Source organism: Physeter macrocephalus, chromosome 1, assembly GCF_002837175.3.
Source record: "Physeter macrocephalus isolate SW-GA chromosome 1, ASM283717v5, whole genome shotgun sequence".
NCBI lineage: Eukaryota > Metazoa > Chordata > Mammalia > Artiodactyla > Physeteridae > Physeter > Physeter macrocephalus.
Genome location: NC_041214.2, coordinates 64,376,463 through 64,392,301, shown reverse-complemented (window position 1 = coordinate 64,392,301; position 15,839 = coordinate 64,376,463). Strand labels below are relative to the sequence as shown.

The 15,839-nt window shown below is 38.7% G+C and overlaps 1 protein-coding gene across 5 annotated transcripts in view; it reads left to right on the top strand.

The window, feature by feature from the left end:
* Positions 1 to 15,839, top strand: part of TNIK (TRAF2 and NCK interacting kinase) — a 438,436-nt gene that overhangs the window by 364,897 nt on the left and 57,700 nt on the right. For 3 of the 5 annotated variants that reach the window (XM_024124209.3, XM_024124204.3, XM_024124205.3), the window contains 3 exons: positions 4,155 to 4,319; positions 12,160 to 12,399; positions 14,822 to 14,928. In XM_024124209.3, the coding sequence (XP_023979977.1) occupies positions 4,155 to 4,319; positions 12,160 to 12,399; positions 14,822 to 14,928 (512 nt within the window). The remainder of the gene's footprint in view (positions 1 to 4,154; positions 4,320 to 12,159; positions 12,400 to 14,821; positions 14,929 to 15,839) is intronic. The other 2 variants (XM_024124207.3, XM_024124208.3) reach the window with 1 other exon arrangement.

Here is a 15,839-nt window from a genome sequence, read left to right as displayed (position 1 = left end):
TTTTTAATTTCCCATCTCAGCTTGCCAAAGATTTGCCTCATTACTTTTAAGTTATGTGCTCCATTAACATGAGGATTTGTACTTTTCTGTGCAATCAGTGGTTAGGAGTAGATCTTGGAAAAGTAGTCCAGGCCCTTATCTTTAGACAAGATTACATTTTAAGCATTCCCTATGAATGAGAGCCTCCCCTGTCCTCAAAGGTGCCCCAGAGAAGGGATAGCACCAGTCTTACTCAGCAGCCATCTGCCCATGTGGTTTTGCCAAAAGACAGCATGACTCAACTCTTCATGTGCCCAGTGAGTGCAGGGTCAGAGTACCTAACGAGGACTTAAAAATCATTGGACTTCTTTCTCTTCCTCCAGCATTGCCAGTAAAGACAAAAATCAAATTGTTTTGTCCAGTTGGGGAAAAAATATTCCCATACAATTGTGTTCAATTCACCACATATTAGCTCTTAAGGCAGGCCTTCTAAGAGCTTCGTAAACCCCACAGACCCTACAGTCATATAAAGTATTATTAAAATGCACCCATATGACTGTAAATATATTTTGTTGTCAACATTTTAAAAATTACTTCTATAATTTTGTTTTGAAATTCTCTCTCAGCAGCTATCATTCATTATTGCTAAGTGAGACACTGGAAGCTATAAATTGTTTTCAAATGTACAAAACAATTTAACAGTTGACATTGATATAATGTTTACACTTATACATGTTTCAATGTATTTTTATTTATTTTGAAATTTTTTCACATCCTGTAATTAACATGTTTCTTTTCAGGTCATCTGTATTCATGCAACTTTTATATATCTCAAAGGCCTTAGACATCCCTCTTTTAGTACCCAGTGGATAACGCAGTCCTGCCTGGAGCAGAATTTTATTTCTGAGACCACAGTTATTTTTTCTTTCTCCCCGTAATGCTGTAATAAATAGTATAGCATTTCTGTGGAGGTTATCCAAACCTCTCCAAAGTTATTTTAGTTTTGATGTTAAAATGATCCTTTTAATAAGAAAAACACCTGATTCTATAGTAAAATTGATCAGTCTCTCCTAATATTGTTCTCTGTATTTATTGATAATCCCATCAAGTGTGATATCCTTTGTTATAAATGTCTTGTTGTTATGGTCTAGCACCTTGACACTATTTATCTGATGCTACTAGAACACTCTTTTTTGGTGGTACTTAAGATATTTTACAACTTCTTGGCAGCAGGAGGTTGGAGCAAAGGCTCAGCTAATAGATTTTTTTTTTTTTTTAGTATCATGAAAGGCAGACTGAAACATATCTTGATTGTAAGCCAGTTTTTAATCACAATATATTCTTAATCTGGGGAAAACACCTTCTTTTTTGTCTCACTCACTGTTCAGTTAGTAAACATAAGATGTGATGAATCAGGAGACAGGCCTTTGCCCAGTAGCAAAATAAGCAGAAGGGCCAGCTTCCCCTCTGCCATTTGAAACTGTTATTTGGATGTTTAATTTGATATATTTCCTCCAATGCCCTTTGGTGCAAAAGCAACAGGCAGCATTATCTTCCTAAAGACTTTAGGACAAGATTTTCTTGAGACAAAGTAGCCGGATGCCTCATTGTTACACCTGTCACATAGATTTTCAAATTTCTTTGGACAAACTTCAACCCAGGAAATTTCACCACATTGGACTTATTCTGAAATAATCTGCTGAGTATAACAATAGATTATTCACACCATATATTTTATGATGGCACAAACTGAAACATAGTAATGGTAGGATTTAGTATTAAACTAACTTAGAGAAGGCATAGGAAATGTTACTAGAAGTACATTAGTGATAGCTACGCTTGACTAATCAAACCCATTAACTGCCTGTGAAAATTAGCACCCCACTTTGTGCCCCATTCATTTCTAACAACAGCTTTAGGGCCCGTGTGGCCCATGGTCCTATTAGAGACAAAGGTGCTGCCTTTACTGGAGCCTTGTTACTGGCAGTTGCCAGAAAAATTCTTTATCTCAAATATAATTTCTTTGTTCAAGATGGAGTCTTGGGGGACAGACTTTTAGACTGTTATTTTTAATGTGCTGTTTCTGAATGTGGGTTTAAAACAGTCTGAGGATATTTTACAGCTGAAAAAACAATAATAGCAAGTACTCTTCACTCCCTTATAATATTTGGTTCCTAAATGTCACGTAATAAGTGGCTATAGTTTGGATAGCCAGGTATTTATCTGAAAATGAGTCCAAACCTCTTGGATTCCTGACCTCAGACAGCAATGGTTTGGATGGTGAGAGTTCAGATAGTGAAGGGTACTTATACATGTGATTTATCTATTTAATGATCTTCCCTGGAAATAAGAAAATGGTTAATATTTGACTAATTCCAGTCATCTGGAAATAGTCACCTTCTTTTCAAAGAGTCTAGTATTTGGAAAAGCAATACATTGCATGCCTTGGTCTCAGTTTATCTGTGGTTGTCTTTGCAGGACTTTCTCTTCTTTATGGTCTTATCTCAAGTCAGGCTTTGTTATTTCCTTTTGCTCAATGCAATAATAGCCCATTATTGCTGATGTAATACTTTGCACACATACACAAAGTATACATGTTCTGGTTTATATTCCTGGCTTTTTGCAGCTAATCTTATTTGGTATGTGGTAAGCTTCTGGGACATGGAATTTCAAAACCAAAGTCAACTAGATGCCAATTGTATGTACCCTGCACAGCCACGGTCAGGGAAGAGGTGTTCAAATTACCTCTAAGTAGAGGCAAGAGAGTGGTTTTCTGCACTATGGCACATCTTAACATGTTAACATGTTTGTAGTTGATTTGAGAGTTTTAAAAACAGACTTATTTTGTGTATGAGACTGAGTCTGCCTCTAGGAAGATTCAAAATAAGGTAGGGAGGATGGGAAAGAATAGCTCTTTTGAATTTTCCTTTCAAATCAGGAAGTAAAATGAATTAAAAAGCTCTTAGCTGTCTTGAGGACCTGCATGTGGGTTCCATGACAGGCTCTTGCAACACAAAGACAGTGAGTCGGCAGAAGAGAGTTACGGGTCATCAGGGTGGGGTGCATTGCCCCCGTGAATTTGGAAATTACAGCTGTCAGACTGACCCTAAAGAAATAAAGGGCAGGACAGGGTGGACCTGGAAGAAAAGTGCTAGACCTCTTAAAGCTGTCGAAGATTTTAAATCATGTCTTACAGCGTACATTTTGTTTATCCAAAATTTCCTTTAATTTGTCCTCTGCCACAGTCTGTCTGCAGCAAATAAGTTACCAAGGGTAACTTTTACCTGTAAAGAGAGCCTTCCCTGTAAAGCACTTCTGATCAGTTATCCCCTCTGGACTGAGAGAGACTCTGCAGCAAGGGAATGACAAGGAAATGAAGTGTCCAGAAAGGAGAGAGGGTTGGAGGAGGGAGAGGAGAGGAGGAGTAGCAAGAATGAATGCCATGCGTGGAGAAACAGGCAGGAGAAGGGTTAGAGGGAGGTAGTGGAGCCCAGGCTGGAATGGAAAGAAGGCGCTGGGACAGTGTATTCTAGAGAGCTGGGAGAGACACCTGAAAAGAAAGGGAGAAAAAGAAAATGATACGGGAAGTCAGTTTAAGACAGGCCATGTTCATTGAGTGAGCTGCCTGAGAGGCTCACTTGCCCATGAGTAGGGCATGTGAAGAAATCAATGGCGGGTGAGTACGCTCAGCTCATCCTTCTGCCAGCCCTCCTGTGTTCTTCCCTGCCCTGTCCCATGAGTCAGCTGAAAGCAGTTTTCTGTTTTCCCCAAGCACTCATAATGCCCGCCGTAGTTACCTCTCTCCCTCACTGACCCCTGGCTTTGTGACCGATTAGCAGGATGGTGTTCCAACTAACGCACAATAAACTCTTAAGCAGATCCCTAATCCCCAGCCAACGGAATAGCACGAGATAATGGGTGAGGGAAGGATGATGGCTTAAGTGTTCTGTGAGTTCTTCTTGCTGGTAGTTACTCCCACAGAAAGAGCTTTTTGCCAATTTCTGATGCAGAGCAGATAGGGAGAGCTTCAGCTTTCTAAAGTGATTTGATCAGAGAGATGCAAAATGGCTGTGCAGGTGACTACAGAAAATCCTAACTAGGAAGTAAATCAGCTTCCATCCATTGAGGCACTCTTTTTTCTTTCTTTCTTTCTTTTTTCATTTTTTGGCTTCTAGGTAGAAGAACGGTCAAGGCTCAACCGGCAGAGTTCACCTGCCATGCCTCACAAGGTTGCCAACAGGATATCAGACCCCAACCTGCCCCCACGGTCGGAGTCCTTCAGCATCAGTGGGGTTCAGCCTGCTCGGACACCCCCCATGCTCAGACCAGTAGATCCCCAGGTACATCCTCCCTTCATTCCACTGGCTTCTTTCAACAGGTATACAGTAAAGTCTAATAAAAGCCCAGGGAATTGTAACATGGATTCAGGCATGGGTCCAGCCAAGTCATGGCTTTTCATATCAAGTCTCTAGTAAGATAGGAGACCCCACTGAATGCGCAGAGCAGCAGGCGTGAGAAAGAACAAAGCACCATCCTTAACTTTAAGCCGACCACAAAGTCACTTTTTGGTAAATTGGCCTCTCTGGAGACCCGGAGGAGTTCCTGCCAGGTCAGAACGAGCATCCTTTTAGTTACAATTACCAAAACTAAAATTTGTGGAGACCTTTGATACGTATAAACTATTATATTATCTTTTGTTCCTTGGGATTTTCGCATGAGCCTGAAACTGGAAAAATTAAATGGACTAGGTTAAGTAAAATTGTGTCTTCTAAGCCAGTGGTTTTCAAAGTGTGGTCACTGGGCCAGCAGCATAGCATCAGCCAGAAACTTGGTAGAAACGCAGATTCTGAGGCCCACCTCAGACCTACTGGTCAGCAACTCTAGGGTTGGGGCCTGGCAGTCTGGGGTTTAATAGCCTCCAAGTGATTCTGATGCACTTTGAAGTTTGAGAACCATTGTTTTAAGCTATTTGGAAAAGAAAAGAAGATATCTCCACTTTTAGATAAGGAGGAAGTTTCTGGAAGTTTTAGAGGATTTTATATATACCAAAAATGAAATAGGAATTGAAATGAAGTATGAAATTTTCATGAAAAATAAAGGTAATATAGATGTTTTCACCCAAATATCTTAAACTTCTTCCAGGTATCCACCTGTGTTAACACTTCTATGGAATATTCTGAGGTCACCTTTGAAATATGTAATGCTATTTGAACTGGAGTTTAAGAGTAGATACAGTCAAGGAGTCTCGGTTTTAAGTTTGCCTTTAGTATATGAGATCCAAGAGTTTTCAGTAGCAGCCAGCTTGGCACTTGTTTATTTTTATTTGTATATAATGAGTCCAGGCCTAACCTTCCATGGGGTACATTTTTTTTTTTATAGAAATCATGCCAATTATAAACCATGGTTATGAGCAGACTCAGTTTGTAACCATAACTGCTGCAAATTTCAAGGTTTTTTTAAATTAAATTAAATTTTTTTATACAGCAGGTTCTTATTAGTTATCCATTTTATACATATTAGTGTATACATGTCAATCCCAATCTCCCAATTCATCCCACCACCACCACCACCATGCCCCCGCTTTCCCCCCTTGGTGTCCATACGTTTTTCTCTACATCTGTGTCTCAGTTTCTACCCTGCAACCGGTTCATCTGTACCATTTTTCTAGGTTCCACATATATGCATTAATATACTATATTTGTTTTTCTCTTTCTGACTTACTTCATTCTGTATGCCAGTCTCTAGATCCATCCACATCTCTACAAATGACCCAATTTTGTTCCTTTTTGTGGCTGAGTAATATTCCATTGTATATATGTACCACATCTTCTTTATCCATTTGTCTGTCGATGGGCATTTAGGTTGCTTCCATGACCTGACTATTGTAAACAGTGCTGCAGTGAACATTGGGGTGCATGTGTCTTTTTGAATTATGGTTTTCTCTGGGTATATGCCCAGTAGTGGGATTGCTGGGTCATATGGTAATTCAATTTTTAGTTTTTTAAGGAACCTCCATACTGTTCTCCATAGTGGCTGTATCAATTTACATTCCCACCAACAGTCCAAGAGGGTTCCCTTTTCTCCACGCCCTCTCCAGCACTTGTTGTTTGTAGATTTGTTGATGATGCCCATTCTAACAGGTGTGAGGTGATACCTCATTGTAGTTTTGATTTGCATTTCTCTAATAATTAGTGATGGTGAGCAGCTTTTCATGTGCTTCTTGGCCATCTGTATGTCTTCTTTGGAGAAATGTCTATTTAGGTCTTCTGCCCATTTTTGGATTAACCTAACATATTCCATGCATTTTATTTTAAACATTAGCTGAAAATTAATCATAGATTACATGTCAAATACAAAAATATAAAACTTTGAGGAGGAAACAGAATGTCTTTGTGACCTTAAGTTTTTTAGATAGGACATCAAAAGCATGATCCATAAGAAAAAAATGGTAAATTGGACTCTGTCAGAATTAAGCCCTTTTTGTGATGGTTCTATGAAAGAGTGTTAAGAGACAGAAAATAAGCTACAGACTATAAGAAAATGTTTGCAAATTCTATCCAGGTAAAGGACTTGTACCCAGAATATATAAAGAACATTTAAAACTCAACAATAAGAAAACAGAAAACTTAAATTTAAGAAAAATGCAAATGATGTGAACAGACATTCATCAAAGATTATAAATTAATGACAAATAAGCTTATAAAAAGTAGCATGGTATCATTAGTTCTTAGGAAAATGCAAATTTAAACTAAAATGAGATACAACTGCACACCAATTAGAAAGGCTAAAAACAACCAAGCAAAAACTGATGATATGACATGCTGACAACACTGGAGAATGACTAGGCCTCTCATTCATTCCTGATGGGAATGCAAAATGGTACAACTGCTTTCAAAACCAACTTGGTGTTTTGTTTTTGTTTTTAATAAAGTTAGACATACATTTACCATACAGCCTAGCAATCCTACTCTTATTTATTCATGTAACATAATGGATGAATCTTAAATGCATTTTGCTAAGTGAAAGAAGCCAAACCAAAAAAGGGGGCTGCATGCAATCATTTATAAGGCATTCTAAAACCGGCAAAATTATAATGAAAACAGAAGAGTCGTTGACAGCAGTTGGGAGAGGGGTGTTGACTACAAAATGGCCTCACCAAGGAATTTTTTTTTTAACACCTTTATAGGAGTATAATTGCTTTAGAAATGGTGTGTTAATTCTTGCTGTATAACAAAGTGAATCAGCTATACATATACATATATCCCCATATCCCCTCCCTCTTATGTCTCCCTCCCACCTCCCTATCCCACCCCTCTAAGTGGTCATAAAGCACTGAGCTCATCTCCCCGTGTGATGCAGCTGTTTCCCACTAGCTATCTATTTTACATTTGGTAGTGCATATATGTCAATGCTACTCTTTCACTTTGTCCCAGCTTACGCTTCCCCCTCCCCGTGTCCTCAAGTCCATTCTCTACGTCTGCATCTTTATTCCTGTCCTGCCCCTAGGTTGGTCAGAACCTTTTTTTTTTTCTATTTTGGTTCTATATATATGTGTTAGCATACTGTATTTGTTTTTCTCTTTCTGACATACTTCACTCTGTATGACAGACTCTAGTTCCATCCACCTCACTAAAAATAACTCAATTTTGTTTCTTTTTATGGCTGAGTAATATCCATTGTATATATGTACCACATCTTCTTTATCCATTCATCTTGCATTAATTTTGCATCCTGCTACTTTACCAAATTCATGGATTAGCTCTAATAGTTTTCTAGTAGCATCCTTAGTATTCTCTATGTATAGTATCATGTGACAGTTTTACTTCTTCTTTTCCAATTTGGATTCCTTTTATTTCTTTTTCTTTTCTGATCACTGTGGCTAAAACTTCCAAAACTATTTTGAATAATAGCAGTGAGAATGGGCAACCTTGTCTTGGTCCTGATCTTAGAGGAAATGCTTTCAGTCTTTCACCACTGAGAATGATGTTTGCTGTGGGTTTGTCATATATGGCCTTTATTATGTTGAGATGGGTTCCCTCTGTGCCCAGTTTCTGGAGAGTTTTTATCATAAATCGGTGTTGAATTTTGTCAAAAGCTTTTTCTGCATCTATTGAGATGATCATATCGTTTTTCTTCTTCAATCTGTTAATATGGTGTATCACATTGATCGATTTGCATATATTGAAGAATCCTTGCATCCCTGGGATAAATTCCACTTGATCGTAGTGTATGATTCTTTTAATGTGTTGTTGGATTCTGTTTGCTAGTATTTTGTTGAGGATTTTTGCACCTGTATTCATCAGTGATATTGGTCTGTAATTTTCTGTTTTTGTAGTATCTTTGTCTGGTTTTGATATCAGGGTGATGGTGGCCTCATAGAATCAGTTTGGGAGTGTTCATTCCTCTCTGAGGATGGGTGTTAGCTCTTCTCTAAATGTTTCATAGAATTCACCTGTGAAGCCATCTGGTCCTGGACTTTTGTTTGCTGGAAGATTTTTAATCACAGTTTCAATTTCATTACTTGTGATTGGTCTGTTCATATTTTCTATTTCTTCCTGGTTCAGTCTTGGAAGGTTATACCTTTCTAAGAATTTGTCCATTTCTTCCAGGTTGTCCATTTTATTGGCAGAGTTGCTTGTAGTAGTCTCTTAGGATGCTTTGTATTTCTGTGGTGTCTGTTGCAACTTCTCCTTTCTCATTTCTAATTTTATTGATTTGAGTCCTCTCCCTCTTTTTCTCTTAGCCTCCATGTGTTTGTGTTTTTTACGGTTTTTTTCCCTATAATTGATTTCTAATCTCATAGCATTGTGGAGAATGTTCTGTGCACACTTGAGAAGAAAGTGTAATCTACTGTTTTTGGATGGAATGTCCTAGAAATGTCAATTAAACCTATCTGGTCTATTGTGTCATTTAAAGCTTGTGTTTCCTTATTAATTTTCTGTTTGGATGATCTGTCCATTGGTGTACGTGAGGTGTTAAAGTCCCCCACTATTATTGTGTTACTGTCGATTTCCTCTTTTATAGCTGTTAGCAGTTGCCTTATGTATTGAGGCGCTCCTGTGTTGGGTCCATATATATTTATAATTGCTGTACCTTCTTCTTGGATTGATCCCTTGATCATTATGTAGTGTCCTTCTTTGTCTTTTGTAACATCCTTTATTTTAAAGTCTATTTTATCTGCTATGAGTATTGCTACTCCAGCTTTCTTTTGATTTCCATTTGCATTGAATATCTTTTTCCATCCCCTCACTTTCAGTCTGTGTCCCTAGGTCTGAAGTGGGTCTCTTGCAGACAGCATATATATGGGTCTTGCTTTCATCACTTTAAATATGTCATGCCACTCCCTTCTGGCTTGTAGAATTCCTGCTGAGAAATCAGCTGTTAACCTTATGGGAGTTCCCTTGTATGTTATTTTTCGTTTTTCCCTTTCAGTAATTTTCTTTGTCTTTAATTTTTGCCAATTTGATAACTGTGTGTCTTGGCATGTTTCTCCTTGGGTTTATCCTGTATGGGACTCTCTGCACTTCCTGGACTTGCGTGGCTATTTCCTTTCCCATGTTAGGGAAGTTTTCAACTATAATCTCTTCAAATATTTGCTTGCGTCCTCGCTCTCTCTATTCTCCTTCTGGGACCCATATAATGCGAATGTTGTTGCGTTTAATGTTGTTGCATCTTCTTGATCTTTGCCTCCATTCGTTTTCCAGGATGAGGTCCTGGATCATCTTCACTATCATTGTTCTGAATTCTTTTTCTGAAAGGTTGCCTATCTGTCTCCACTTCATTTAGTTGTTTTTCTGGGGTTTTATCTTGTTCCTTCATCTGGTACATAGCTCTCTGCCTTTTCATCTTGTCTCTCTTTCTGTGAATGTGGTTTTTGTTCCACAGGCTGCAGGATTGTAGTTCTTCTTGCTTCTGCTGTCTGCCCTCTGGTGGATGAGGCTATCTAAGAGGCTTGTCCATGGGGTACATTTTTATAGAAACTTCTCTTTTAACACACAAGCCTCCTCTTTAAAAAGCCCCTAACTTTGACCTTTTAGGATACTTTTGCCCTGTAAAAGGGGGAAGTAGAGGGAAAACTTATGAAACTCTATTGAAGTGACTAGGAAATGAAAATGTAGATATCCTGTGACAGCTAATTGGATTAAACATTCTTCAGGAGCTTCAATTTTTGTTTTTATTTTGGGGGCTCTTTTAAAGTAGGTTTGTGTTTTGTACTACATTTTTAAAAATTTATTTTATTGAAGTATAGTTGATTTACAATGTTGTGTTAGTTTCTGTTTTACAGCAAAGTGATTCAGTTAAACATAAATATATTACATTCTTTTTCATATTCTTTTCCATTATGGTTTATCACAGGATACTGAATATAGTTCCCTGTGCTATACAGTAGGACCTTGTTGTTTATCCATTCTATACATGATAATTCGCATCTGTTAATCTCAAACTCCCAATCCGTTCCTTCCCCAACCCCCTCCGCCTTGGCAACCACAAGTCTGTTCTCAATGTCTGTGAGTCTGTTTCATAGATAAGTTCATTTTTGTCATATTTTAGATTCCACATATAATTCCACCTTATTGTATTTGTCTTTTTTTCTTTCTGACTTACTTCACTTTGTATGATAATCTCTGGGTCCATCCATGTTGCTGCAAATGGCACTATTTCATTCTTTCTTACGGCTGAGTAATATTCCATTGTATATATGTACCACATCTTCTTTATCCATTCCTCTGTCAGTGGACATTTAAGTTGCTTCCATGTCTTGGCTGTTGTAAACAGTGCTGCTATGAACGTTGGGGTGCATGTACTACATATTTGTAAGATAGGCTTTGTTTTCATATTAATACTTAATATATTTAATGATATTTACCCTTAATATAAATTTGATTGGTTACAGTTCTATCCTGGTTAAAGCATAACATTCCACTGAACGGGACTTTGAGAATTTCCTCTGAACCATAATGAATAACATTGCAGGTTTCAGACCCAGGATGGTCTGAAGAGGCTGGGGCAGGGCTGCTCCAGGGATAAGACCTCAAGGGCAAGAGGAACGGGGCCAGGCTGGTGGAGGAGGGCTGTAGAGATGCTCCCCAGCAGTCTGGGCACTGAGATTTCAATCCAAAGAGGGTCTGGTAGGTCCCTTGTACAAAGCAGATACTAGATTAATGTTTGTGGAATTAACAGTTTAATTTAGAAAGTACTCTAGATGTTTTCCCAGCCAAGTTGACTGAGCACCTTCACATGCCAGGCACAGTGCTAGACTCAGAGATAGGAGGTCAGACATGGCTCTTGTCTTTAAGGAGCTTACCTATGTGATGGAGGGGGACTCAGGCTCACATGAGCACAAACAATGAAGTGTGAACAGTGCTAATGGTAAAGGGTACTCTGAACTCTAGATGTTCATGATTTGTGTTAAAAAGCCACCCTTCTGCCTAAAGACTACATTTCTTCCCTGCATGAACAACATCAACACATGCCAAATTGTGAGACTTACCACAACTCTAAAAGAAACATCCTGGTGTCGAGAGATATATAATATCCTAGCTGGTAAGAGCCAGTTCACCAGAAAGCAGGATAGTGTAGCAGTTAGGCTGTGGGGTTACGATACCGGAACTACAATTAAGCGTATGTGTGGGTTATAATCCAGGCTCTGGCACATATTAACTGTGAAATCTAGGTTGTTACTTACCCTCTCTAATCCTTACATTCTCATGAGTAAAATGAGGAAAATAATTGTGTCCATCTCATGGTCGATTTAGTGAGTTCACAAGAAGTAAGATGTTCAGAGCAATTCTTGTTTCACAGAGCACTCTCTGAAGTCAAAGTTAGGAGGTTGAAAGGAGGAAGTTTGTAACATTAGAAGAGAAGTGCTTGTAAATATATTGTATTGCTGCTTAATAAATGTTCACTAAAAATCATTATTATCATGACACTTATTTCACTGACTTCTTAGCAGTCCCAAGTCAATTATTTAACGCTTTGCCAGGAACCCTGATCCAGCCCTCCAGCTCTAAATGGGAAATTCGGGAGGGCTTTGAAAAGCATGCTGCAGAGAACTGTGATGGGCTCTGTGTACTCTGGTTCTTTCTCCCTAAAATTTTATTTCCCCTTCCCCTGAGTGAGGTCCTAGCTGATCTGCTTTTTCTTCTAATAACACTGCTGTGATGTTGGTTTGATGCTTAGATCCCACATCTGGTAGCTGTGAAATCCCAGGGACCTGCCTTGACAGCCTCCCAGTCGGTGCACGAGCAGCCCACGAAGGGCCTCTCTGGGTTTCAGGAGGCTCTGAACGTGAGCTCTCACCGTGTGGAGATGCCACGCCAGAACTCGGATCCCACCTCTGAAAACCCGCCTCTCCCCACTCGCATTGAGAAGTTTGACCGAAGCTCTTGGTTACGACAGGAAGAAGACATTCCACCAAAGGTAATATTACTGGGGTTTTTATCGACATCACTGTCATCGTCATCATTGTTTGTTATAATAATAATTATTATTATTATTACTATTACTATTACTGTTATCATTGTTATTACCCCTGTTCCAGACCATTCATAGTATTGAAGAACCTGGCACCAAAGCACCGTCCCTTCTCGCGTTTGTTTTGGTCCTTCCTCAGTCCCGAGCTAAGATTTGGATTGTCGTTTATCATTTCTGATCTCCATTTTCCCCAAAGAAATGGAGGCTCAGGTAGACTGAATGACTTGGAAGTATATATATCCTGTATCCAGAATTAGAACTCACAACCCCAAGCATTCCAAACTGTTCTTTTAACTATCCATCTTAAGAAATAGAACAATATGGATATTTTTATCGATGACTGAATCTATGTCTAGACAAATTTAAAATTTCCAGATTAAAAAGTAAGGAATTTTTTTATTCCTATTTTTAATAACCCAAAGTGAAAACAGGTTTCAAATGTTCAGAAGATAGTAATGCTCTTAGAATATTTTAGTTGGCTCCACTTAAGGAAAGCTTCTTCTATGCCAGGTTGTGATTTAATTCCAGCCTTAACTGATTACTGAGGATTAAACTCTAGGGTAAAATGGCCAGCCCTTCCACTGGTTTGGTTTCATTTGTTTTTGCCTATACCAAGTTGTTGTACATTCCAAAAAATGTCGTAAAACGTGGCCATGCATCTCACTACAGACAACCTGGAAATATCAAAATACTGTAGAAATGTTTGGATCAGATTCTTCCCGGTTCAGGATTCCCCTTCTCCTGAACTCAGCATAGAAGCTATGACAAATGGAATGTCCCACAACTTCCAGAAATCGATGCCATTGTTGATGCCAGAAAAAAATAAGACCTTTTTACCCAATGATTTTCAAATATTTTTCCTCATCTTCCTCTCAGAAGGATATTATACCAGGATTTCCATTATTTTGAAAGTGAAATTAGCTGATAATGGCTCTTTTGTTGTTGTTCTCATCTTGTGGAAGCAGAGATGCCATCAGAAAAGGTTATTTATGGAGCAAAGTTCAATCTGGAAAGTAGGATGAGCAGAGGAGCAGACAGGAGAGCTGGGGAAACATTTGACCTTATTGGTCCACTCTCTAAAAACACACAGGCACACACTTATAACTCTGGGAGAAAAAACTTAGATCAATACAAAGATTTTAGGTTTTAATAATTCATTAGACTCTCTCTCTCTACAACTATTTCAGTTGACCAAGTGCAAAAGGAAAACTAGTGATATTTAATTTGAGCAGGTGGGAACACTGATTTGGTTATTTTCTTCACTTCACTGACTCATCTTTCTAGGTCTTTATCTTAAAATGTATTATAATAACCAGTAAGATCCGTATTAGTGTTAAATATCATTTAATATACTAAACATAATATTAAAACAAAGCATAATTTTAAAATACCTAGTACAAAACATAAACCTACTTTAAAAGGGTCTCCAAAAACAAATAAAAGTTGAAGCACCTGATGAATGTTTAGCCCAACCAGCTGTCACAGGAGATGTACATTTTCATTTCGTAGTCACTTTTCCTAAAATAAGTTTTTCCTCTACTCTCCCCTTATGTTGGACTCCTTTGGTGCACTTAACCAGTATTTGATTTCATTAGAAAATGTTTCATAACATGAGGCATGCTTGAATTCTACCTTAGGCCCTTGACAGATAAGGTAATGGTATGTTTTCCTACTGTACCTCACAGTCTGACTGGTATTCACATAGTTTTCTGAAGACCTTCCAGTATTTTCAGTATTAGTCCTGTTTTGTATTACGTTTGCAAATTGACCTTCCAAAGTTCAGTGTTGGCGGTTTGTTTTTAATTAGAAATTGCAAGTTGATTAGGAAGTGGAACCGTTCAGGATCTATTGCAGTAGTTTTTCTGAGCTCACTAACATGTGGCTCATGTCCCAAGTTCTAGCCTGATACCCTAATTTCTCACCAGATTTCATAATTTCCTTACCTGTTTATCAGTTGTATTGTGAGTTAGAAATGGTTTAACTGGTTTATCTGGACGTCTCATCAGATGCAATTTCCAGTGATCATCTGCGTTAATGATACCCCGGAGAAATTTCTGATATCCACCACTCTTGTGCAAATGAAGGAAATCAATTATTTCAGCCCAGTGAATCAAAATAATTCGCTTGGTCTGTTTCTAAATTTGTTTTTAAAATTGAGCACTTTGTACTCCCTAATGGTGCCTGAAATGTGCCTCACTGTCTTTCGTTTGATTTTGTTTAGGGAGTTAACTATGTCTTTGAGAAATGCAAGATGTTTCTTTCCTGGTATCTCCTGGCAGATCTTAGGAAAGGAGTAGGTTGCTTTTCAGGCAGAACCCTGTGGAAGCTATTTTATGGAAGATATTTCTGAATTCTGGTTTTCTTTCAGGTGCCTCAAAGAACAACTTCTATATCCCCAGCATTAGCGAGAAAGAATTCTCCTGGAAATGGTAGTGCTCTGGGACCCAGACTAGGATCTCAACCCATCAGAGCAAGGTAAGGGAAGGAAGATGGGTAAGTTGAAGGGAGAAGTCCCCACCCACCATTGTCATTGTTGCTTTCCTAAAACAATGTCTTTGTTCTTTTTTCACTTCAGAGGCATGTTGGCTGGCCACCCAGACTGTAAGCTTTGGTGGGCCAGACACATGTCTTTTATTTCATCAGTAGCCTTTCACAGAAATCAGTGTACAGTGAGGGCTCATGAATGAACGAGTCAATGAATCACAGAGTCAACGAATGAATCAGCCCAGAATCCAACCAGGTTTACCTTACTTGGCAGTTTTTTAAATGTGGGAGTAAGACTACAAATAGAAGTCTGGGTGCAGCGCCCCTGACCGTTACTTCAGAGACCATTTCTTGAAGCCAGCCAAACAAAATGGCCTGATCTGAGATGATTTTAGCATCAGGTCAAGAAATGTGCCGTGGGAGCTATTGAGATAGTACAAAGTAATTGCCAAAGAAATGCTGTAGCCACCAGCTGTAGAACTTCCCTAGTTTGGCAAATTCCAGAAGAGCTAGTTCTCATGAGGAAATCAGCTCTGGCATTAAGGAACATCACTGAAATACAGTGATGTTCCCACGGTTGCTCTGCGCTCTCCTAGAAGTTTCTACCAACCCTGTATGTTCCTACAATCAGGAAGTTGCATCCACCTACTGGTTGGTGTCAAGGTCTCAAGAGAAGAAGCTGGAAAATAAACAATATCCTTACAGTATCTGAGCAGATTTTATGTGGTAACAGATGCTGTTTGCTGCTATAGTTCATCAAGCTTCCCTCAGATTTTTCATGAAGAGTACACTCCTTTTTAGGATCAACTGAAATAGCAAATGGCCTCTGCTGAGACTATAAAAAGGAACTTGGGCAGGCTGTTTTATCTGTCTTCATTGTGTTCATAAGAGGACTCTTGCTA